This window comes from Bombus fervidus, chromosome 2, assembly GCF_041682495.2.
Source record: "Bombus fervidus isolate BK054 chromosome 2, iyBomFerv1, whole genome shotgun sequence".
In the NCBI taxonomy this organism is placed as follows: domain Eukaryota; kingdom Metazoa; phylum Arthropoda; class Insecta; order Hymenoptera; family Apidae; genus Bombus; species Bombus fervidus.
In genome coordinates this window covers 9,720,002-9,745,748 of record NC_091518.1, presented here as the reverse complement: position 1 = coordinate 9,745,748, position 25,747 = coordinate 9,720,002, and the positions used below count along the sequence as shown (strand labels likewise).

The window sequence follows — 25,747 nt, the reverse complement described above, 5'->3', positions numbered from 1 at the left end:
CATATACAACCCGACACGACTTCCTTCCATACAGATTCGAACTTTCTCCGGTTTTGCAGTAGCAGCGGCGGCTACAACCGCGTGGCCACGTTGCGTCATGTCGAGTGGATCCTCGGATAACGAAGCAAAACAGTAATGCGATGGTGTTAATGAAATATGTATTAACAAACTGTACTGGCGATACCGGCGTATTAGTGTAGATTACGATTTGGATGTAGGATATTTGAAAAAAAAGTGAGAAGGAATACTATAAGAAAATATTGAAATTATGTTTGTCGATGATTCGTGTAGCAAATATTTATTTAGTCCTTGCTTTTGCAGAATGTTCTAATATTGAGTAGGTTTTAGAATTTATATATTACTTAGTTAACGTGGAGCAATGCTATGTGAACATTTGTAATAATAGGAAGTTTTTCTATATTAGGCTTTTCTTTCTTTGCTATGTAGAGTTACTATAATTTTCTATAATCTTCATTCATAATACGTCTAAAAAATATGTGTGATAATCAGGTGAAATATTAAAAAAATTTCTTAACAAAATATTAATCAACTTTATTTGTAACGGCATCGGTTAACAAAAGTAACAACAACATTGTATAAAAAGGGGGAGTAGAAAATATACATACATAAAGATAGAACGCGTTAGGGTCAGGGCCGTGTCAGTCGATTAATCTTTCGAAAACTTAACTCTCTACAACTTATTATACGACTAAGATAATATATACAGCGGCTTATGTTACAATACTCTTGAATAGGTTTTTATACAAGCTATAGATTTTTATACTGCTCGATCAGTGATTGGTAAACCCAAAGTTGGCTGTCTGACCGCTTTGATTTTTCGATGCTGGTGGTGGCATCAGGTCTTGACTGATCGATGGAGCTTCAGTCTTCGAAGATCTATCCCATCTAACCTTGTTCTCGTCGATTCGATGTTGCTGTTGTTGAGCCTGAGCGTTCTGCTTTGAAGCAGCATCAGAACTATAAGGAACTATCTGAGAACTTTGAGTCTCTGTATCTTTTCGGTCTTCCCAACCATGGTGATGGGGATGGTGGTCGTCCACAGGGAACCATTCTGATATCCAAACTGGTTTCCAAATCTTCTTCCATGCTGGAACCCAAATTTCCTTCCAAGCTGGTACCCAAATCTGTTTCCAAGCCTCTTTCCAGGCTAATTTCTTATCAGGTATCCACTCAAGTTTCTTATCAGTCTTCCAAATCTGTTTCCAAGCCTCTTTCCATTCCAGCTTCTTATCAGGCACCCAAATAAGTTTCTTGGATGGTTTCCAAATCTGCTTCCATTCTTCCTTCCAGATAAGCTTCTTGTCATCCACCCAAATTTGCTTTTTGGCCGGCTTCCAGATTTGCTTCCAGGCTTCCACCCACTCCAGTTTCTTGTCCGGTACCCAGATCTGTTTCTTTGCTGGTTTCCAATACTTTTTCCATAGTGGTTTCCATATCAGTTTCTTCTTCCACAGATCGTGACTAGTGTACTGCCATCCATGGTTATCGGTACCGTGGAAGTGCTCACCAGGAATGCCGATTTTTACCCATTCAGGGATCCAGATTTTTTTCCAGGCTGGTACCTGAATCTCCTTCCAAGCTGGTACTTGAATCTCCTTCCAAACCGGTTTCCAGATCTTTTTCCACGCGGGCACCTGAATTTCCTTCCAGGCTGGCACCTTTATAGGTTTCCAAACGGGTTTCCAAATCTTTTTCCAGGCTGGTACCTGAATGTCCTTCCACACTGGGACCTGTATCTCCTTCCACACGGGCTTCCAAATCTTTTTCCAAGCTGGTACCTGAATGTCTTTCCATACTGCCTTCTGCGTTGGTACCCATACGGGTTTCCAAATTTTCTTCCACGCGGGCTTCCAGATTTGTTTCTTTGCTGGTTTCCAGATTTTCTTCCATCCTGGTTTCCAAATCAGTTTCTTCTTCCAATAGCCATGATCGTGGTGATGATGGTGATGATCGTCATGGTGTTCTTCGAGCGCTCCATTGCCTCCATCGCCACCACCTCCTCCAGAATGGCCAAAACTACCGCCAATGTCACCTCCAGAATGACCAAAACCACCACCAATGTCACCACCGCCAGAGTGACCAAAACCACCTCCTCCAGAATGGCCGAAACCATCTCCTGCATCACCACCGTGAGCGCTAAGGTCTCCACCGTGACCACCTAGATCTCCACCGTGACCACCTAGATCTCCACCGTAACCGGTAGCTAAACCGCCACCATGACCTCCCAAATCATCACCCCATCTCTTCTGTGCCGCTGTGCCATATCTATGTTCAAAAATTATTTAAAAAACTATAATAATTTTAAAATACTTTTTGATGCAATTTAAATTTACTAGTAAACTTGCTATAGTATTACTATGACATTTACTACAGTATTTGAATTGTTTAAAAGAAAAATATTTTTATTCTGAAAGATCATAGAAATAGTATATAGCAAGAATGATTGTAATGAAATTCTATTTATGTTTTTAGTAAAAATAATAAAATGTGCACTTACGGAATTTGTTGCTGAGACTTTTGTTCCTGCAGTTGATTCTGATCCACTGCCTTGCTCGCCACAAGTGCGGCTTGCAGTAGCACTACTAGTGCAGCCTGTGAACAACATAATTGCAGATATTACAGAATTTCTCTATAAGTAACATGCTAGCAAACGTCACTATTTAACGCCGTCTGCCTTAACTATTTTTGAGTTCCAGATATAATCACGTTTAAATCTTAATAAGAAAACTGAAACTTTTTATGGTAATATTCTAGTCATGACTTTTAACCGCTGTTCGTTTATGGTACATCACTTTCGAAACTCGTTGCCGATCGATAATCAAGTAACACGTTTGTCGACAAATAGTGACTGTCGCCCTACAGTTCCGGTTCTGTCCACTGTTGTTCTCGAATTGTTATACATCGTTGAGGAGAAAGACTATGAGCATTGGAGAAAACAGAATCGTTTAAAATTATAATAAATAACACAAATATCTAGTTCAATGTCTCTGCAATATTAAATATTTTAAAACAAATTATATTATATATAATATTATATATAATTATATTATATTATCAGATATTATTTTCTAGATTTATAATTATTCATGAAGGGTATGCACATTTTACCTATATTTTATTATATTATATCTGGACAACAAAATGATTAAAAACGATCTACATAGTACCATATAAATTAACCATAGATTCTATTTTTCAGATAAATAGCGTCTAACGTTGGCCCATTCGTTAAATGGTAATCAACATTACTTTACCAAAAACTTCAAATACGATGATCTTAATAGTCAAGCCGATCACCATTCTTCAATCATGACACTCGCTACTTACTCCAGATATGACGAATTTCAAAGACATCACCGATTATTTCGCTTGCACCCTTGCTACGATGAAATCGTTCGAGAACATCTACCTTACTCAGATGCGATAGTTAAAAGATTCACGATTTGTGGATAAGATCGAGAAACTTAATCGAAACGAATATTTTGAAAGAAAAACTAACCACGCATCCCGGGCGAATCCTCATATTTTTCGCAATGCCGCCCGTCGGGCTCGGGCCGCGTACTCTTGTTCCCTAAGTGCAGGAAAACGTAAGTTACTTCGTCCAATCAGCGGAACGCCGTTGTTATATAGGCGCGTATTCTCCCCCAGTGCTATCGTCGGAAGGTGACTCGTGGACGTGGTGCGCCTGGGCCAGGTGGTGAAGGTGGTGGTAAAATCATCCTGGTGGAGGAGGCAGTCCACATAGTCAGAGGAAATCGAGACGCGTGGTGGTGGGCTCCGAGGGGACGACGTTACAGAAAGCCCGTAACTTGACTACCTAGCGATGGAACCGATTTTATTCTTTTCTGTTGGCTGACCACAGTTTGTTACATGAAGGTATTATTATGTCCTTGTAAGGTTTTCCTTTTTTTGTGGATCTATATTTACAATATTTCAAATTTCAATGCTATTTACTTCCTTAAACTAAGTAGTCGTTTTGGAGATAATCAGGGCAGTATAATAGAAAACGTAATTTATATATTATATTATATATTATGTAGAATTTAAGATAATGGAACTAATAGAATAAATTGTTGTTTTGAGTAAGAGTTTCTCTGTTTTGAATATTGTATTTATTAATTAATTAAATTATATATATCATATATTATTTCCACTTAGCATGTTGCAGATATTTAAAATTTCCAATTTCTCTTTGATGAAAATATATTTATCACATAATTTAATATAATTTAATTTAATTTAATATATTTCATTTAATATAAAGATATTGGCTATATTATTTAGGAAAATTAATATGACAGAAAATATCGTTATACATGTCACACAAATTTTTAGCCTAACTATAATATTATTAGAATATTGATACTATATTGTATATGATATGTATTTTACCCATACAACTATTTACAAAATTCAAAAGGAATCTCCACAATTGATTTCACTACAAAATCTGTTCTATCTATCCTCTGCTCCTTATAATTGATATTGTATATTTTATAATTAGTATCCTATTCCATATTTCATAGTAACGCTAACAAAAAGCATCCATAAAATAATTTGTAGAGCTCAGAAGGGACTTAATCCCATCGCTACGTTCGCTCTCCTTCTTCCTTGCCGGAGTCCACCTCCCACGACCAGACTGGTGATCTTACTTTATACTATACCACGATGGGCTATCGTTCCGGAGAAAGTGATCGGGAACGCGATCCGGTCGGGCGAACCTGACGGTTTCGTTCTCTTGGTATTTACGCGGCTCTGTCCAGCGAAGGCGAAGTTCACGGGTAAGCAAGGTTATGTAGCAAGGTTATACCTGGTGTTCCAGATTACCCGAGAAGGGAAAAGTGGTGGCAAAAAGAGATCGATGCCACTTTGTGTTTCACGTAAATTTTTTCCCTTTGTATGATCGGATCGATTTCGGGACATCCAACCGTTTCACGTCCACTGCTGGTTTCTCTTCTGGAAGGCCCCACGGCTGGACCAGCATCGTTTTTCCTTTCACATATCCTGTCATCGTTGATAAGTGCCGGAAGGCTTACGATCGACGTCACATCAAATTTTGCCACTTGAGAAGCATACATTAAAGTAGAAAAAAGTTTCTCCATGTAAAAGGCTAAAAAGAATTGGATTTTTAAGAGCTGGAGGAAAAGGTGTTGCGAATAATGGAAATGTGGAAATAAAAATTTGTATCATGAATTATAGAATCTCTAGCTATATTCCTTAATCCGTAATTTCTTCTAATAAGGAAAAGTACATATTCATAAAAATGTCGTATAGAAAATCGCGGAACTAATTGTTGCTGCTAGGCACAATCGTAGTTTCGCCTTTACATCAAGTGAAAATAAATTTCCTGATGCGTCCTTATTCATTAATGATTTCTAATGCGTTCTGTTTCATTAATTACGTATACGGTTTGGGTAAATCAACTTTCTTAGAAAGATCAACTTCTAAAAGAGATTCCGTTTACGCAATTTTACTACCCTTTTAGTTATTCAACAGTCACAAGACAAACAGAAATATGGTAATCTCTTATTTAATCTAATACCTCGTCTCAAGGTCATTGATTGAAATATGTCCAAGATATACAATTTTATGTACAATACAATATTGCTCCTTGGAAGAGGGACTCACATTTCTATATGTTATATACTTTCGCAAGATTTAATTGTCTGAAAAGAAATAACGGACGCAGATTATGGTGGCGTTGCGTTTTATTTGAAAAGCTCATAATCACAGATGGATGCATCAGTGAAAGTTCACGCTAAAGCAGGAAAAAATATTACAATTCAAAAAGTACGACTCGTGTTATCTCTTTGAGATTTAAACCATTAGTAATCACGAAATATATGTCAACATTCTAAATTTAATGGAATATATGTAATTTAGAAGAATAATAGCACAAATGAGGCTGTCAGAGAAACAAAACTGGACGATGAAGGTAGGAAACGAAATAAGTTATAAGAAAGCATACTCAATAAAAATGATATAAAAATATTTCTTTCACTTTAATGATAATTTCTTTTACTTTGATTCCCTTTTCAGGTGACCAGTTACTTTGATCATCACAAATGATGCAAAACCTGAAATGTGGTAAGAATAAGTGAATAATAATAAATAATAATAAATGTCATAAAGTAGATATTTCTAATTAGACAATGAAGTCTTTATTTTACTTAACCTAGGTATTTCCTAGTGGCTTGAAGTGGATATCGATTCCATCCAACGTATTCCAAAGTTATTTCGTATGTTAATTTGTTGTACTACACCACTGAGTTTGCGAGCCAAGCTGGAAGTGATAACTGTCTAACTTCGCACGAAATACGCAACGACAGGTACACGTATTCGCAGGATGAAAGTGAATTCTTTATTCTACGAAGCCAAATACTTGAAAGCAAACGAAACTGCTAGGATATGTTCCAACTATTCCGGTTCGTAAATCATTTGGTCGCGCGGTTGCTCCAGATTTTCAAACCCGTACGCGAGAACAATCCAGACCGACGTTTCACCATTTCTCCGCGTCTGCGATATTAGTTTCCGCTTGATACTAGCATTTTCTTTTGACCCTAAGAAAAAGGCCCAACCTGAAACGTTCAAAGTTGAAAGCCATCATTCTTAGAATTTCTTATTAAGTTCTAACTTTCAGTTCTTCATACGTCTATAATTGCGTGTCACAACTTAAAAGCCCGGCGCGGAATAAATACTTATTGGCTGGTGTGTGGTAGAGTTTCGCTAATTAATTTCCTATTTTTTAGAAGGAAAGTTAGCAATCGCAAATATTGATGTATGTACATATATATTATAGCAAGGATGTCTAGAAGTGTGAAACGGAGAAGAAGATATGAAATGTGTCATGCATCTTTTGGCACGTGGGTGGAAGTAAAAAGGACGTTTGAAATGTTCCAAAGGCGCGACGGTAAATAGAGGATCGAAATATTTTAAAAATTTGTATTTGCACTTCAGATGGTCGATTTATGGGCAAATACCTACGGCTTGCTTTCTAAACGTCTCGTCCCTCGAGGTAGTCTCACTTCTCGAAATGTCTCTTCTTCGATATTTGGGTTACGTGCTCCGGTAAAAAGGTTTACGAAAAACAAACGATTGCTTCACGTTCCCGGAAACGGTGTCTTAGTTTAGTTCTTATCAGAAGCAGAACTAGGTCTTCTTCCTATTTTCTTCTTTGAGAGTTAGAAAGAAAAGTTTTATTCACGAAAGATAAAAGAATTGGTACCATATTATTAACAAATTATTCTGCAATTAAGAATAATATTAATATTTACTTTACTTATTTTCAGTGTGGAGAAGTGATATAAACTTTATGAAAGAAAAAAGATGTAAATACCTGTCTTCTTCTTTTAAAACTCACATTGTTAGAAAATTGTTCTTTATGATAAGGAGTAATGTAAGTATTTATGATATTCGTTTCATTTAGAACAAAATACGTTTTGCATTGCGTGATACTTTATCCTACTTTGCCTGTGGAACAGTTCACTCGAAAAGATGTTCCTGCCACCTTCGTTGAAGTAATGGGTAATCGGTTTAAATCTTTACACGAATTTCTCCGCTGGTGATTTCTTCGTGTTATTTACTGCGCCTCTATATCAAATAGTCGGCAATAATCGAGGAAACGAGCAAGTAGATATGCAAGATGAAAGTTTATCCTTCCTATTTTATGCACGATATCTTTTGAGCTTATAGTCTCTTCTGATTCCACAATGTGTTGCTTTCTATTAGCGGTGGAAAAGGACATATGAATTTTTTTAAAAAATAAAAATTATAGTGAATTTCATTACTAATTATTCAAAGAATTCTTAAAAATGTTTAGTTTTTAATAAAGTATAGAAAATATAATTTCTAAAGAAATAATTCGTATCTAAAAAGTAGAGATATAAAACTTGCTCTATAAGAATGTTATTCTACCTACAAGAACACGTTTAGTTGTCTAAGAACACGTTCTGATGTTTCGTACACCATCCTAACTTTTTTCTCTCGGTAAAATCAAATGATTACAGTATCGTTAGTCTTCAAGATATGATTACGTCCCTTTGCCTCGAATATCTTTCATTTGTCTTTGATTTTTTGTCCATGTAATTTCTCGGGAGTGAAAGGTGTCCGTGGTGATTTCATACTACATGGTCACATACACGTACGCTCGTTTACGCACGTTCGTATGTCCATATAAACAAACATTATCGCGTTACCTAATCCTTGTTACCCGCCATCCATTAACAATTAATGCTTCGCTATGGTTTTCACCAATTAAAGTGTCCACGCGAATAATATAGGGAATTAGAAAATACAAAACTGCACAGTACATAATTGCACATTACATAATATGAAAAAATATATAAAATATATAAATATATAAACATATATAAAATATAGTGCTTTTTATAATATTCGATAGGTAAAACAATTTTCCATTTTACTATTTTTTCTACTTTTGTGATTATTATACTCTTTAAAATATGAATTTACATAAAAACTCGCAGTCTATTTGTAACGATATTTTAAGATCTTGAGTTAGTAGTAAACAAAGAAATTTATGTTTAACTCAAAAGTTCTATCACATTTTAAATTCCAAATTTCATGTAGTGCTCAATATGGTCTTTGAAAGGTTTTGTGTCACGTGTATCGTCTTTAGTACACACTGAACTTCCCATTCATGTTTTTGACATCTTCAACGCTTGTCAGATAAGTATAATAGTAGCGTGCACTATCGATGGCACACGTGATTTGAAAGGAAAATTATGCGTGAAGACACCGGAATGTGTTAGAAAGCAACTCAATGTGGAGTATCCCAGTTAAGATTTTATTTCGATCAGAACTAATCTTATTTACTTATTTGCAAAAATTTATTTCTCATTGCATGGAAAACTTTAGTAAACTTTCGAAACATTTTTTAGGGTTTTATCGGTTGATGAATTTCATAGTATTTTTTTTTTTTTTTCATCGAACGTTCAACAAGTGTTACTTAACTAAAACTGTGTTTGATGTTCAATTAGGACGCTTGGTATATGCTGTCGTTCGTTATATAGTTCGGTTAATGTTAGATCCTTTGAATATCTGCCAGTTCCGGCGTGTGGAAGTTCAGTGAAAGTAACAAATACCGCCGGGCAATTGATGTAACAGCCTTACTCTGGACTTCGGTCTATCTCGTCATTCCATTACGAATCGTAATGCCTTCTAGAACTACGATGGGTCGCCCCTGTTAATAAGTGAATAACTCAGTGAAAGGTGTTCCATCATTCGTAGTCCGTATCCTGGAATTAAGATACATACTTAAGAAAATTATGAAAGGAACTATTTAAAATTTACGGCATCGTAACTTCTCATTGATTGATTACAAAGGATTCTTAAGCTTAATATGTATTTTTCCGCCACTTTTGTGTATTAATATATGGTATGAATGTTGTTAGTACTACATCTGAATTTCCAAAGTATCTCAGTTCTCGACATATAAATTTTGATGTACCTGATAGGGAAAATACTTGAGTTTACGTATATCTGAATTCAAGAATACTTGAATCAACATCGATAATCCCGAGTACATAATTTTTGTAATGTCTGAAGTCAGAGGTAGCTGAAGTAGGTACTTGAGCTTTCAAATAGATAAATCCAAGAGTGCCTGAATTTTCAATGTACAAGTTCTCACGTATGTATTCTCCTCCGAATCTTCGATTACTTGAATTCTGAAGTAAGTACCTGAGTCGCTGTCGTGTAGTTAGTACTTGTAGACAATAAACATCTAACACAAGCATCTGTTCTACTCATTAGAAAGCGTTAGGTATTGTCACATCCTTGTTTGAAAGTGAATTGCATGGATTTTCTTCGGGCCACGGGTTACGTATTCATCCTCTTCGATTTCCTGGCACGCAGTTGCGTACACTTCGATAGATATCTTTATCCTCGTGCAGCGTAAATTAGAAACCGGATGTTCCACTCTCTACAGAAATCCAACGACATTTTAGGAAACTAGCATTGAAGATTTTTCTCTCGTCTGGTCTTGAATGACGTCGGAAAACGAGGACGAACAAAGGAGCGTTGGAAGGCGTAAAACGTAATTGTCAGAACTGACAGTGGAGAGTGTCAGAATGCGCTAATCGTCGAGATTAACTTTCACATATTGTAACAGCTATATGAACGTTGGAATGTTCTCAGAGAGCAGGAAGCGTTATTAAGATCACGGCCGGTTACCCAAGCACGCTTGAATAAGCTTTGATTCCATGGAATTTTCTCCTGTCATTAACCTTCACGAGTATTAAATTTAGTATTAAAATATCTTGTACTTAACGTTCAACTAAATCGCTCATGTATCTTCATACATGATACTTATTAAGAGCGCAAGTGAAATGAAAAAAATGCCAAATAATGTGCTATATGTTGAACACGTCGAAATTAAGTAACAAGGATTTCACTTCATGGTTCGAGATTCAAGGTAAAGTTTACTGTATCTTTTTTCTTTCAGTTTCAGGTTCTATCTTCCATGTATTTTTAAGTTTTTCGTGGTAATATCGTTAATCACGAAGAACCTGAAGTTGTCCGGAGAATAATTTTATAGGAGACATTGACCAGTAACAGATATAAATATTCCCGTTCACGATTGGCGAATTTCTATGTTGCTCTTTGACATTTCATGCGGTGGAAGTAAAGCTGTATGGAAGAATAAGAGGCATTGGCGCAGTCATTGAACTCTTGAATAATACCTGTTTTCCAATCTACCATTATTTTACTTCGTGATATCAAATGTGACTGTAAGTGATTCTAATAAATACCTTAATAAATGCCTTACCATGTAGGAAATAATATATTACGGAAATTTTATATATTTCATGATCATATAAAAAATAAAGAAGAACACATGAATAAACATGTAGGAAAGAAACATCAAATATTATATTCTATCTTATTGCAGAGTAAAAATAGAAAATTCTACGAATATACGACGCCACTGAAAATAGAAACAGCTGAGTAAGAAGGAAATGTGTCCCATGTATCCTGCAGGTCACCAAGTTCAGATAGTTATCCCTTTCTCATGTGACTCGGCCTCTTCTTTCCTGCTTCCCAGCCGAACAGGCAATTTCCACGATGGGAAAGTCACAATGGTGGTACATCCTTTTAGCATGAAACAGGCAAGGAAAAAACCAACGCGTGCCTGCCTTCGGTTTTCGACTTGTAAACGAGTGAGTGCATGCTTCCGCTATAACGAATGAGTAGAGAGCTGAAGATGCATCTGAAGACAGTGCAGGCTGTGCTGGGTTGAAAGTGAAACTTACATCTCAACGCGGCAATGTGATCGAACCAATTAACAATCGCCTGGAGTCATGAGCTTTCGATCTGGTGTACGCATGGATGCATCCGGTACCTTAAGAAATTAATGGCACTTTCGTGTAATACAAAGATCGAATTATCCATAGAAAGTACTGGAAAATATCTTTAATATTTGGAAAATATTAAAAAATATTGGAAAATATTTGTTAGATATTTCAATCACATATAAGAACAATTTATTTTTTGATAATTGTTTAGCTTTAGAGGCATTTTTCACCACTAAAACAATATGTTAGGTATTTAATTAACCTCATATATTAAATTAAATAATATAAACATTGATGTAGAACTAAATAATTGAGCTTTCATTTAATCTGAAAAGAATAGAAAATAGAATAGGACTTTTCAAGCTTGAGGCAATATTCAATATGTTTTATACAGGCTCTTTTTATTATTTATAGTTATTCGATTTCATCGTTTCGATAGCATTGAACAAAATCTCCTTAAACTAGAACCAACTTACAATTTTTATGAGTAATAAGTAATGTTTAAAAAAATGTTTCTGAGGAAGAAATAAAGATCGCTTTCTCTGAAAGGAACTTATTAATAATGCATAACAACGCATGGCGTGTATGCAAGCAGATGTAAACCTTTTCCCATGTTTACGTAGATTATAAATCCACCAGATTACTTATATAATCACGTATAATTCCGACGGAGATATTATCCGGATATCTTCCGGAATTTCTATGAATTTTCTTGTAACTTTTTTATAACGTCTGTCTTCAGTCATTTTTCGAGTTGTCAGAGTCAAACTTCCGGGATATTCACGTATACGGGTAGAGAGCTGCGGTTGCATCGTATAGACCCACAGTGTCTCGATGCGTTTGAGACGATTTCAGTTCGAAAGTGAAATCCAACTCCTGTAATCAATGATGTGCCCTGAGCAGGTGAAATCTCGATGTTTAATTGGGTGTTCAGTTGGATGTCACAAAACGGTTCTGATCTAGAAATTCTGTTTGATCGTCGAAATTAGATTATATGTAGTTTACATTACGTTAATGTACTATGTTAATAGGAAAATAAACAAAAAAACGTTTTAAGGGATCTATTAACATTAGAACAAGAAAATAATAAATTATACTGTTGGGTTGTCGTTATTTTCTATTAAATAATGAAACGTTCGAACAAATATTGCTCTTGGTAAAGTGATTGAGAAGGGTAGAACAGATGAAGAAAGAAAGGAGATTAGAAAAGTACTAGAAGAAAGAATAAATAGTTATAGGAATAGAAACGGAAAATAAGACATACGAATGGAAACGTGCAATATTAGTAAAGTAGATTATACATAGTAAATGAAGATAGGGCATGCATGAGTAGGAAAGATAAATGCAGAATATGTGCGGGGCAATGTTTAGTTTATAAATTTAGCAAACCAAAGTCCATTTTAAATAAAGTTTGAATTATGTAGTAGACTATACATATATATACTGATCTTGGTTGAAGACAATACGATTTAAACATATTGCCACTATTTATTAAAAAATTGTATGTAATTCAATAGCTTAAGTATTGACGTAATTATTGTTTAGTTAGTATTTACGAACATGAAATTATTCAAGTAACAACCCAGAGTGGATAATTCTTGAAATAGTAAATAAGACGACTATATTACGATACATGGTCGTGCGGTAGAACGCGTTTGATCTCAATTCGAAAGTGAAATTTGCTTCGATTCGCGGTCAGCGATGCGCGTTATCTGGGTGAAATTACGTTTCTAATGGGCAACGAAGTAAGCTATCATTACCATTGACCTGTATGTTTCATGCACGTTACAAAATGATTCCACGTTACATGCGATACAAAACCAAATAAACTAGTTATCCGCTTACGGTACAGCTCACGTAACTATCCTATAGATAGTTCTTTTGTATCTCTTCTACTGTGGGACTGAACGTTTGGATACAAATCATTTTAGAAATGGAATATTTGTATACTATCAGAACAGCTTAATTAAAAATTAAAAATTTCCAGGTATTTTAAGGCATCTAAAGCCTCAAGCACCAATTGCGAAATTTTTTATGGAATAAAATTCGACGCAAAAAATATTGAAATGCCTGAGTTCCGGGATACTTATATGACAAGATATATAATGAATCTTCGAATCATTAAATACACAGGTACTCAAATTCTCTATCTACATATAAAAAAACCTCAAATATTTAAATTTCAAAATATCTAAATTCTAGAATACACAAATGACGAGATACTTGAAATTTCGAATCATTAACTGTGGCTGAACTCTGGAATATCTACTTATAAAGCCTAAATATTGAAGTACCTAAGTTCTATAATACTTGACATTTCAAGTGAAGTTTTATAGTCTTTCTGTTTTCATGTTATGTAATTGGAGAAATTGAAGAAAAAGACATTTATAGTTGTACTTAAACCTTCAATAGATACCTATTAAATACGTTAAACTATAGACCCTACTTTCGTCACAGAAATAAGAAAATTTAAAAAGAGCTCTCAATAAAAAATCCGAGGATGAACAAAGGAAGAATATATACCTGTTCATCCTCATCGCGGCAAGCCATGTGAAAGTGGCCTTGCCGAGTAAACGCTGATCATGACACCGTACTTTTCGCCTTTTCGCATTCTGCGTAGCGAACGAAAAATTGATCAATGATTAAAAGGCACCGATGCTCAGCTTTCGAGAGAAACACTTGAACTCTCTTCATCGAAGAAAAGATTCAAAAGAACCGCATGCAATTGTAATTCGGTGCATACACAAGCAATTATATTGTTATTATTATTATGACAGAAAGTTTTGAATGGTACGTGAATGAAATTATGTCAGCTTTATTGAAATACTATTTATTGCAAAAAAAATATAAAATGAAATTAAGATAAGGTAAAAAATTTATAAAATAGGTATTGTAATTATTTTTCATTGGTTATCAGTATTATTCATCACATTATCATATTCATCTCATAATAATATTTTTTTTAGACTTGATGAAGAAACCAGTATCGCAAGATTTAAATGTTAAATTATTAATAAGATGTTTGCCATTTTTTTAAACAGGTCATTAATCCTATGATGGAAATGTTGATAGATCGCAATTGCTACAAATCCAACGTATGAACAATTCGCTTTCTATTGGGTAATACATGTGATCGTATATGTCTTCGTACCGCGCCATACATAAGGCATGAACAACTTTCGATGTTTCGGTTTGCTACAAATAGATTATGAGCGCAAGGACATTTGATTGATTCATCATGTAAAAATATTAAAAGCTTTAGTTTCTAAAAATTCGATTATTTGGTCAACGTCACTAATATTTATTTATTTATTTATGGCAATGGCCATGGATACATTTATACATATGAACGAAAAGAAAATTTTTTGATTTTGTTTAATTATTAATATACGATTAATTTGATTAAGCTAAATCAAACATAATATTTCATTCTTAATTTAAAAATTGTTTTAAAATATTTGTTATTTTACAAAATGCATAATATTATTTTATAAATTTGGTTTGTTTTTATAGAAAGTGGTTTCTTTTGATTTTACGGCGGAAACAACAATTATGCTGATAAAGTAACATCATAAAACATGAGAGAAATTCCTACAAACCTGCAGGTAGCTCTATCTAGTGTCACTTCTCAAATTCACTGAGAAAACTACACATTATAGTATAAATAATTGAAATATTACAATTCCAAAAATTGTACATGTTATTTTTTTCGAAATTGAGATGTATTTAAACACATTTAAGAGAATTTGGATTTATCATATTAACTCTTGCTTTTTCTCTAGAAACATAGAAATTAAAGTATACAAACAACTTCACATTAATTTTACGAGCTAGCAATTACTCTGCTATCTGTAAATCATATAATAATGTATCTGACACAACAAGTGCAAAAAAAGGTAAGATTTGTTATACCGATCGTGAAGTATATAAAATTTTAATTACACGTTCTAAATCAAATTCTAATCAAAATATAATAAAAATCCACATTATATTTTCTGGGATATTATATATTTATATAATTTCCCTATATTGATCAAGGACTTATATTTCTTTTACATTTTCCTCAGTCTGCTTTTCTGAAAAGCTTTGAAAATTGATTTTCTCCTAAACCTATTCCAAATATACCTGTTCTTAAATTTTTCTAAAATTCATCTCTTCCTAAATGTTCTCCAAACTGTCTTATTATCTCATCTATTAATCTCATCTTACATTTATCATTCTCAAACTTTCTTTTCTCGAAAAAAGCCTCTATGCTCGATCTAGACTTCTTCGCAAACGCGATATTTCTGAAGCTTTTCGAGTATGCTGCTAAGATATATACACAGCACCCACTACCGGATCCGACACTTTCACCGTTCGTGGAAACCAACGGCACATTGATCGAAGCTCTTCTTCCAACTCGTCTTGCGGTCATTATATGATAATTGCATTTACTCGCATCTGCCTCGCGTTGAGATGCTTCCACTTGTAGAATGTTTGAAAGCGGCTTCCTTTATCTTCACACAAGAGACCCGCAAGCGTGCGCGAGAAAAAGTATGTATCTTGAATTAAAATTACCGTGAGATTGCGATGAAGAAAGTAAAGGAGCGACGCTCGCTATTAAGGCCAAGGCGTAATGAGGAAAACAGAAGGTTGTGCTTTTCATGATTGATTTCCGGCATTTTTCAACCCTCTATAGTATGACGTAATTTATAAGTTATGTATGCTACATACAGTAACGAACATATAAATGGAGAAAGTTTTCATACCAAATTGGACTTAATTTCGCTTGTAATTATTATTCGAAATGAAAAGTTGAAAGCTATTATGTATTTATAGCGCTTCAAAAGTACCAGGAATGTAATCTTAAGGAAGTAAAATCTATAAAGGAAAATCTGAAATATCTTTTATATTATTCTTTCTCATAAGAGAAAACATAAAGATAAGTTTTTCAATAATACACTTCCTATTTATGATGTTGCCACTGTATCTATTTTTAAATCTTCTTTTGTTTATTTGCTATTATACTAAGAAGATATTTTCTTTACTGATATAAAGGATACATAATACAAGAAGAAGAAAGAGATATTTTGTATATAAGAGTTCATAATTAAAAGAAATTAAGTATGAGGGATAATATATCATAGATTATTTTGCATATATAAAAAAAAATGGTATTAAAAGATCATATTAAAGTGCTACTAATCATGTCATATTAGAAAATCATATGAAAGTGAATATTGATAAATGATCTGTGTAAATTTTTACTTACCACTTTTCGATCATCATTAGATCAAATTGAGTCAACTGATCGAATGATCCATCGAAAAAAACGTTTTTCATAATGAGCAGCTCTTACAATTAATCCTTGTTCATTTTCTTGCTGAAACTTTCTTCTCATTACGCTATGTCCCACGACTGACCGATTAAGAGTTGATATATCTCAAATGTCGTGGAACGTCTCGCCTTCCTCGATCAATCGTTTTCTTTATCAATGGGTAAGATCTGATTTATATTATGCTTTCAATCACAAACATATAAGTATTTATAATTCTTATATTAACCCTATTAACTCAAGAAAGTGAATAATCTTATAATACTTAAATTGGATATGAAAAGTATATTCTGCTTCTCAGTGTCTAGTATAATGTAAGAATCTTAAGTTCTAACGTGATGTGTCAGATCTTGCATAAATATTTGCATAGTCATTGTTTACAACGATGCTTATTCCAATAAAATCTTTACAATAATGCTTCGTGAGCGATCGTATCCTATTAAATCCGTTTTAACATTTTAATATGTTTTCTTAGTGACAAAATGATCGATAAATCTTGTTCTTTAGTTTCGAAAGTTGTTTTCCTTTATATTTTCATCTTAAAGTTTCAGGAATGATTAGCCAGCCATGACACTTCCGGCGTCTTCTTATCTTCTCCCCTGTCTTCCTCGTCTTTTTTACGTTTCTCATCCTACAAGAGTTGTCACGCGCACGGGAACTGGAGAAAGTAAAGGTCGTGAGCGATGAATCGCGACCCTGAGGACCCTGAGATGTGCCGGTTCCCTTGAATCTCATCTTATCCTTAGAAAGCATCTTTCATCTCTCTTCCTGTCGGATCTTCCTCTTGTTTCGTAGAAACTAAGCGCTTTCATCTGTCGGGAATTAATTTCTAACTGTGTGGACACGGTTCTTCTGTGTTTGCGACCTGATGCCTCCGCTTGGGAATTGAGAAGATCTTTGCACTTTTACTTACAGGGTGGGCTAATAAAAATTACTATCTTCATAATCATAGTATAAATAAGAAATAAGAAGTATTTTCTCGAATAATAGAATGACTTTATTTCATATAGAAATTGATAAGAGATTAAAAACGAGATCATTAAAAATTATTTTAATGAAATTTCTACAAACTTGGATGATAAAATAATAATGTTTGGTTAGAAAAGAAAGAGAAGAGCTTTCATATTGCTTTAACAATCTCTTTTTGTAGAAGACGCTAAGTCATGTTTATTTGCGACATTTTTCTGTTTATGAAAAGTTGTATCCAAACAAATTTATCTCGAGTGTTTTAAATGAAATCATATAACTTTACAAGTATCTGAAATGTTGTTAAAACGAAAAGCTTGTATATTATATCTTATACGTGTATCTAATCGAATAAGAATTTAGAGTATCTCAAACGAATAAAATAATTAATTAAAATAAAAAGTAAACAAGTATAGTAGATTAGATAAATCAAATACCGACTGCTGCTATTATCGGCTTAAACTTTTAAAAAAGATTTATGTATTTCGATTTATCGCATGAGTAAAAGCTAAATACTGTAAAAGTATTTTTAAACAAACATTATCTGTGTTTAATAATGATAAATAGAAATTATTACTATAAACTTCATATGAGAATCGAAATTTGTAGTTGTTTGTAATTGCAGTTGGAGTTAAATGTTTCTATAGATGTGGCAGTTACGATTTTAGTCAGTTTTAACTCACTTTCATCCAGTATGAATTTTCTGTGGCTTCTCTTGTCAAACAGAGAAATTTATTTCGCGTTACGTCCATTCGTTGGAAGCCACACATTGTTCTACCAGGAATTGAGAAGCTTCGAGTCATTAATTACTCGTAAGCAAATAATTCCTTTGCGTAGAAACGCTTGTTTAAAGGCGAAAATCCATTAAACAAACTAATAAAATACAGTTTACTCATAAAACTGGATACTACAAGTTAATTCTACATTTCTAATATTTTCAATTACTACTTCCTTTAGGATTCGAATATTTTTTCATTTATTCATATTAAAATATAACATAAAATTTATAAATATTCTAATTGGAATATTCATATATTATATTTTATGTGAAACTAAAGGAATTCGTAAATTAAAAAAAAAAGTACTTTATTACGGTAACATACACAAACATTGTACAAAAATATCTATATCTACATATAATTCCATGAGGAATCGTTATTTACAAGTAAACAAAGAAAATAATTATATTCGATTTGTCATACATGGCTTGTTCAAACACGAATGACGATTCTTACTCTACTATGTAACGCGGTATCGTATACAATTTCCTATTTTGACTACCGGTTCTTTTAAGATGCGTGGCAGAATTTATTTTAAAGACTTTGCATTTTTGCTAATCGACAGTAGATTCTGTTGTACATGAATATTATTATTCATTTTTTCAATAGTAATGTCCCTAATTTAAGATTTAATCAAAAACATAATTAAACAGAAAATCTCAATCAAAACAACAAACAGAATACAAATGATAAGATCTCGCGATAATAATCTCCCAAAACAAATATTCAAAATAAAAAAGTAATTAACTAAATATTTCACCTAGAAAAAAGGTAGAATACGAGTAATAATCTCGCAGCAAAATAATTTCTCGATATTTCTCCAAAAAGAGAAAGATATTATTTTTCTTCTATTCTAAAATCATTTGATATCGATAACTTCAAAATTTTCTATTATAAAATTACTCATCAACGTGATATTCTTTCGCTACCAAGAATAAAGTCTCCTCTTTTCCACGATACATTCACGTGATTTTACATGGTTTACATGGCTTCCTACAGACATAAAATAAGACAATCTGGACTCCGTTACCGTAATCGCAAACAACAGCGGAGTCCTCGTTTTTTCTCCGAAAGGCGAAAGAGAACAAAAAAAGAACGCAACGATGGCGACTTTCGCGATTCGCGAACCTTTGACCCCCGCCCCCAGGCTACGACTACACTAGCAAAAAATTTGAACAACGATGAACGATTTTATCGTCCAGATGAGTAAAGATCGAACGAAGAATCTCATGACAGGAGTTTTACTTGTATCCATGGTGTTCGTCGTGATGAGGTTCAGCCTGTACCCAAACTTTCTCCCAAACGGGCTTCCATATCTTTTTCCACGCTGGTACCTGTATGTCTTTCCACGCTGGCACCCATTTGCTCTTCCACTCGTCCTTCCATACCTGCTTCTTCTGTGTTACCCAAATTTGCTTCTTCTCAGGTACCCAGACCTGAACCGATTCCTCTTTCCAAACCAATTTCTTGTCGCTAACCCAGACCTGTTTCTTTTCAGTCTTCCAGATCTGTTTCCATTCGGCTTTCCACTCTAGTTTCTTCTCACTAACCCAGACTTGCTTCTTCTCCGTCCTCCAGATCTTTTTCCATACAGGTTTCCAAATCAGTTTCTTCTTCCAAAGATCATGACTGGTATACTGCCAACCATGATGATCCTTACCAACATATTGTTCACCAGGAATACCTATTTTAATCCACTCAGGAACCCAGATCTTCTTCCAATCAGGTACCTGAACCTCTTTCCATATAGGTACCTGTACTTCTTTCCAAACTGGCTTCCAAACTTTTTTCCAGGCTGGTACTTGGACCTCTTTCCACGCTGGCACTTGGATCTCCTTCCAAATAGGCTTCTGGACTTTCTTCCAAACTGGTACCTTAACTTCTTTCCACGCTGGAACCTGAACTTCCTTCCAAACAGGTACTTGAACTTTTTTCCATTCTTGTTTCCAGATTAATTTCTGTTCTGTTTTCCAGATCTGCTTCCATTCTGCTTTCCACGTTAATTTCTTCTCCCATTTTCCTTGAGGTTGTGCTGGTGGTCCATAGGATTGCGCTGGTGGTCCATAGGATTGCGCTGGTGGTCCATAGGATTGCGCTGGTGGTCCATAAGATTGCGCTGGGGGGCCATAAGATTGTGCTGGAGCACCATAAGAAGTTGATAATCCTCCACTACCACCATGGTGGTCTGCTCCTCCTCCTCCTCCACCTCCTCCATGGTGGTCTCCTCCTACACCTCCTCCTCCATGGTGGTCTCCTCCAAAGGAACCTAAGTCGCCTCCAAAGGATCCATGACCGCCTCCGAAGGATCCATGACCGCCTCCGAAGGATCCATGACCGCCTCCAAAGGATCCATGGTCACCTCCAAAAGATCCATGACCACCTCCATTTCCATGATCATCACCAAAGGATCCACCGCTGCTATATCCTTGATCGCCTCCAAAAGAACCGTGATCAGCACCGTGATCGGATGGAGCACCATAGGAAGAGGATGGGCCTGCTGGAGCGCCATAACTGGACGATGGTGCACCGTAAGAAGAGGATGGACCTGATGGAGCACCATAACTGGACGATGGTGCACCGTAAGAAGAAGATGGACCTAATGGAGCACCATAACTGGATGATGGTGCGTTGTAGGAAGAGGATGATCCTGATGGTGCGTGATAAGAAGAAGATGGTCCTGATGGAGCACCGTAAGAAGAGGAAGGTACACCATAGGAGGAAGATGGTGGTGGAGCACCGTAGGAATCAGATGGTGCGTTGTAGGAGCTTCCTACGTTTGGAACTCCATAAGAAGTCGCAGGTGGGCCATATTGGCTTGGAGGTGGGCTTAGAGGTGCTCTGAAATTTGTAATTATTTTTTTCTATATTATAATATTTGTTTTGTATAATATTATTACTATTACTATATACGATATAATACATAATATTTAATCGCAGATGTTTATACAAATTCATATTTTTATAAACATAGTTAAAAAAAATAACATCTAAGCAAAGATCTATTTTATCCTCTAAATATTATAACGAGTACTTTCGGTTTTTTATATATTTTTACGTATGATGTACATTGTATGCATTTCTGTATTTTTAAATTTCCCATAAATGTATAAATATCCGCTAACTATTCACTATTAATTAAATATGATTTTTTAATTCATATATCTATTGTTACAAATTTCACAGCTATTTATTTCTCCAATTAATTACAAAGTCATCTACTCACTCTTTCTTGGTCCTTATCGGGTCCCCAAGAGCAGAGACGAAAAGGAAGCAACACAGGAATAACTGCAAAGATTATATTTTAATTATCAATTATTTAAAAATTATTACTTCCTTTCGCATCTATAATTTATTCATTTATTTCACATCTTTATTTATTATCAGGCATACGAGATAGGCAAGTATACAAACAATAAAGAAGAAGTACAATATATAATATTTACGGAAATGTAAATGAAATCGAGTCGGTATCATCTATCGGAAGAAAATACACTCATCGTCTAAGCAAAGATGCAAATAAACCAATCATGGTACGTTAGTCATCTAGGTGACTCTAGTGACTGTATAATACATAATTATACTTGGTATATACCTAGTACCATAGTAACAACCTCTAAATATTCAACCAACTGCAGATACAATCTACTGTGTTCTAACTGAAACAGTACCTCGTACACGAGCATTATACTTATAATTACAGGCTGATTTCAATCTATATTCCGCTCGACCTTCACGCGCTATCTCTCTTTACATCTTGACCATCGATCACGCGAGCGTTCAAGTATCTCTTATACTTTATTCCATACGCTAAAATTGAAATTTGAAAGGAGGAGAAGATTTTTAACAGAAATATCCTTGTATAGGTGTAATCCTCGCCTTTAGTGAAATTAATTGAGTTGTTTCTTGATTATGATTCCATTCAGAATTAAAAATTGATGAAGTAGTAATTAATTCTAATCAAATCGATATTAATTTCAACAAATGTGAATTAAATATGACGTAGGTTCTGCAATATGCATTTAAACATAAAAAGAAGAGCAAAGTTTAAAATTTTCATTGTTCGCTATCACATACAGTTATCAAAGTTACAATTATTTTAATGTGAACTGTGTCTGTATAGTATCAACCTCTGACAAAGCTAATTGCAATTGCAAAATAATTTGTCTTTCATATTTCTCCCAGAACAATGAAAGTTAAATTTAAAAACTTTACCTTCAATAACAAAAATTTTGCAACGCTTACAACTAATATTCTTCTCTTTTCTTTTTAGATTAAAAATAACGATAAAAAGTTGCACAAAACTCAAAGACCAAAAGAGAAGAGTAATTTTCAACAAGAAGAATAATTCATGGAAAAGATCGATAGCCACTTGTTCTGCAGACGTCTTTAAAAAGTTACGAACGATATATCTTGTAGGATGGTTTACGATCGTCTCTCTCAAAAATGAAAGTGACCGCGTGTAAACTAACGAATGGACATAAACAAGACCAGGAATGGGGTCAACGGTGGCCCCTTTTTTCCTCTTCTTTTTCCCCTTTACCAAGGTGGAAACAGGAGCTTGATCGTGAAACTCGGAGCTGTTCATTAACGCCAGGAAGACCGACCGACGGGAAAGTGGGCCTCTCAGTTTCGTTTCTCGCTCCGAAATGTGTTTGCTTTTTATTTTGGTCGGCAGCCATTGGTGAACCGGCTTATCACTGGTCTTCCGGTTACGTTAATTACCGTAAGCCACAGTTGCTTTGTCAAGATCAATACCCGGATCGATCCAAGAGAGTAATAACCCGAAGATTATTCGATTAATACAATTTTTCAATTTTTAATTTTTTTAAGGAATGAAATTTTCAGTCTTTGATTAAAAAATACGCCGTTGTCAATGATATTTTAAAAAATTATTATGATACTGTTACAGGCTTCTAAGTCTCAGATTTAAAAATATGCTATTATAGATGATATCTTTTAATAAGAAAATATTCTGAGAACATTACCACGATGCTAGAATTTAAAATTAGAGATTAGCAAATAAGCTATTGCCAAGAGTATTTAAAAAAGATTATCACTATGCTATTATAGGTAATAGTTTCAGAATAAATTAACAATTTTAGAGATAAAATTAACTTGTATCAAGATTGATAGTCTGTTAATTGATTAAATCAATGATAATATCAATAATCAAAATTTATGAAAGTATCGAGAACCGATAGAAAGTTGTTGGAGATGACATTAACCTAACGATAGAAAGGTAAAAGTGTGACATCTCGGCGTATTCTTTCACATCATACATTAGAGATAAACCGCTGAACAATCATTAAGAATTGACGTGAAGAGCTTACAAATTTCAAGGAATGACGTTTGAGAAAAGAAATATTGAAGAAGTGAATAATTTTATGGAATTGAAATTTTTCTACGGAAATAGATTTCCGTAACTGGGTTAAATGTGGAAGGTGAACGAGTTTCTGATATCTTTGGTACAATTTTACGAAAGATGATCATTCGAGGCACGAGCACAACGTTCGACTTTCCATTCTGCACAACGTGAAGCGACGAGAATACTTACTTAGGATAGCTCCTAGAAAATAGCACCGACGTACTGAATTCGGTGACTCGAACGGAATGTTAACTTCACCAACTATTCGTGAACGAAACTATATAGTTTGGTTTCCATCAACTTTTCAAACTGTAACCTTACTCGTAGAAAAGATAAACGAGGGAGATTTTCATGAAATTCCTCAGGTCTGTAATATGACACGAAGAAGGAAATGGAACCTGCTAATAAAATATTCATTCAGAATTGCAATTTGAACTTTTCGAGAAGTTCTTCAATCTAGTAGTATGACATCAAAATGATATCTACTGATCACCTGAATGATACCTATAATTCATGATTTCTGGAATTTTCAGATTCAAAAATCAAGGAATTCAGAAATTTTTGATGAGCAAAATTTTCATGTTTTAGTATAGACAAGTTCAATATTCCTAACAAAATAATTCAACCTTATCTTCAAAGAACCAAGAATCACTATATAATCACGAAGACCAACCATTATAATGCCTAACCCCCAACCTACTATTCTACTTGATATCTCGAGGAACAAAACTCTATTAACACGTCCACTGTGGATCGCAATGATTGAATTTCATTAATTACAATGTTATATACTACCAGTGAAAAAATGGTGCAAGTGTTTCTTCCTCCAATAAGATAAATACAAGAAGCATCCGCATCTATCTACAAAATTTTGTTATAAATTTCCAAGTATTATTATATGAATACATATGAGGAAATAGTATATTAATATTAGGTTATCCGAAAAGTTTTTTCCATTTCATAAGGTGATAATAAATGAACAACAATTTCTGTTTTATATTATTTTATAGAATTAGGTATTTCGTTATATTTCTATTATTATGTTCGTGCATAATTCAATAAACTAATATAAAACAAAAAACATTGTGCTCCTATTATTTCCTTATAAATCGAAAGAAACATTTCGGACAACCTAATATTTAAAATCATACAAATTTCTCTACTAAAGAAATTATTAACTTTACCAATTTCTCAAATTAAAGATTTTGTCACTTGTACCACTTTTTCCTTGAACTACTCGAACAGTTCCCATATAACACTTGTCTGTATGTTACAAAACTTTACGTGAATTACTATTCTCTATAACAATTATTATTTATCTTTTTCCACAATTTTGTGACTTGTTGCGTTCCACGTTTAATTCAGTATCCTATCCGTACGATCCAATGGTTGGCATGGTTTGCAGTGAACGTGTTAATTCACCAAAGCTCGGTTCCAATAACTCTCTCATCACTCCTCCGCGAATATCGTTAAAAGATATCACATTTCTTTTGTTCCACAGATACACTTGTACTACACGAATCCGTGCCACGAAACAATAGTGACAAAGACGACGACAAAAATTGGACACTGACCAGGCTAGACCGCATCTTCACAAGTTTGAGGGGTGTCGTTCACCGCGCGATGATGAGGAAAAAACGGCAAAGGCTGCCGCCTTTATTATTCCTTTTTTTTTTTTTTTTGGTTACGGTTCGTCACTCCTCTGACGAATTCCTCGTGGCTACGGTGCCTTTTATAGCGAATGTTTCCTCCGCCTAGACGGCTAGTCGCCCTAAGCATAGAGATATTTCGAGGAGGGGTATATCCATGAGTGCATCCGCAACGCTATACGGGGGTCTCTGTGGCGCTTACATCTTCAACTCACCTCTGGAGGGGATCTACAACGCGTTATGATCATCGTCGAAGGTAAAAGGGGCATTTGGGTGCCATCACCGTGCCAGACGAGAAACGTGGATTTTTTTCGGAACGTTGTGCTACTCGTCCTAACCAG

General features: G+C 34.5%; 2 protein-coding genes across 3 annotated transcripts; both read right to left on the bottom strand.

Moving 5' to 3' along the window:
- Positions 1 to 527: 527 nt before the first annotated feature.
- On the bottom strand, positions 528 to 3,680 carry LOC139997995 (uncharacterized). The gene is made up of 3 exons (XM_072022174.1): positions 3,521 to 3,680; positions 2,519 to 2,613; positions 528 to 2,286 (listed from the first exon to the last, which is right to left on the bottom strand). The coding sequence occupies exons 1-3, from the start codon at positions 3,542 to 3,544 to the stop codon at positions 792 to 794; spliced, it is 1,614 nt and encodes a 537-aa protein (XP_071878275.1). The 5' UTR covers positions 3,545 to 3,680; the 3' UTR covers positions 528 to 791.
- A 15,005-nt stretch (positions 3,681 to 18,685) lies between these two features.
- Positions 18,686 to 25,487, bottom strand: LOC139993638 (uncharacterized). Of its 2 annotated transcripts, XM_072015566.1 has the most exons (4): positions 25,332 to 25,487; positions 21,616 to 21,677; positions 21,067 to 21,230; positions 18,686 to 21,036 (listed from the first exon to the last, which is right to left on the bottom strand). In XM_072015566.1, the coding sequence occupies exons 1-4, from the start codon at positions 25,344 to 25,346 to the stop codon at positions 19,634 to 19,636; spliced, it is 1,644 nt and encodes a 547-aa protein (XP_071871667.1). In that variant the 5' UTR covers positions 25,347 to 25,487; the 3' UTR covers positions 18,686 to 19,633. The 2 variants fall into 2 exon arrangements, with proteins under 2 accessions (XP_071871667.1, XP_071871659.1); XM_072015558.1 differs by having other exon boundaries at positions 18,686 to 21,230.
- Positions 25,488 to 25,747: the final 260 nt, after the last annotated feature.

Coding starts and splice junctions, on each gene's coding strand:
- LOC139997995 (XM_072022174.1), bottom strand. CDS start 3,544: ATGAGGATTCGCCCGGGATGCGTG. Junction 2,614..3,520: donor GGATTCGCCCGGGATGCGTG/GTTAGTTTTTCT, acceptor TGTTGTTCACAG/GCTGCACTAGTAGTGCTACT. Junction 2,287..2,518: donor AAGTCTCAGCAACAAATTCC/GTAAGTGCACAT, acceptor TTTTGAACATAG/ATATGGCACAGCGGCACAGA.
- LOC139993638 (XM_072015558.1), bottom strand. Junction 21,231..21,615: donor CCGATAAGGACCAAGAAAGA/GTGAGTAGATGA, acceptor TACAAATTTCAG/AGCACCTCTAAGCCCACCTC.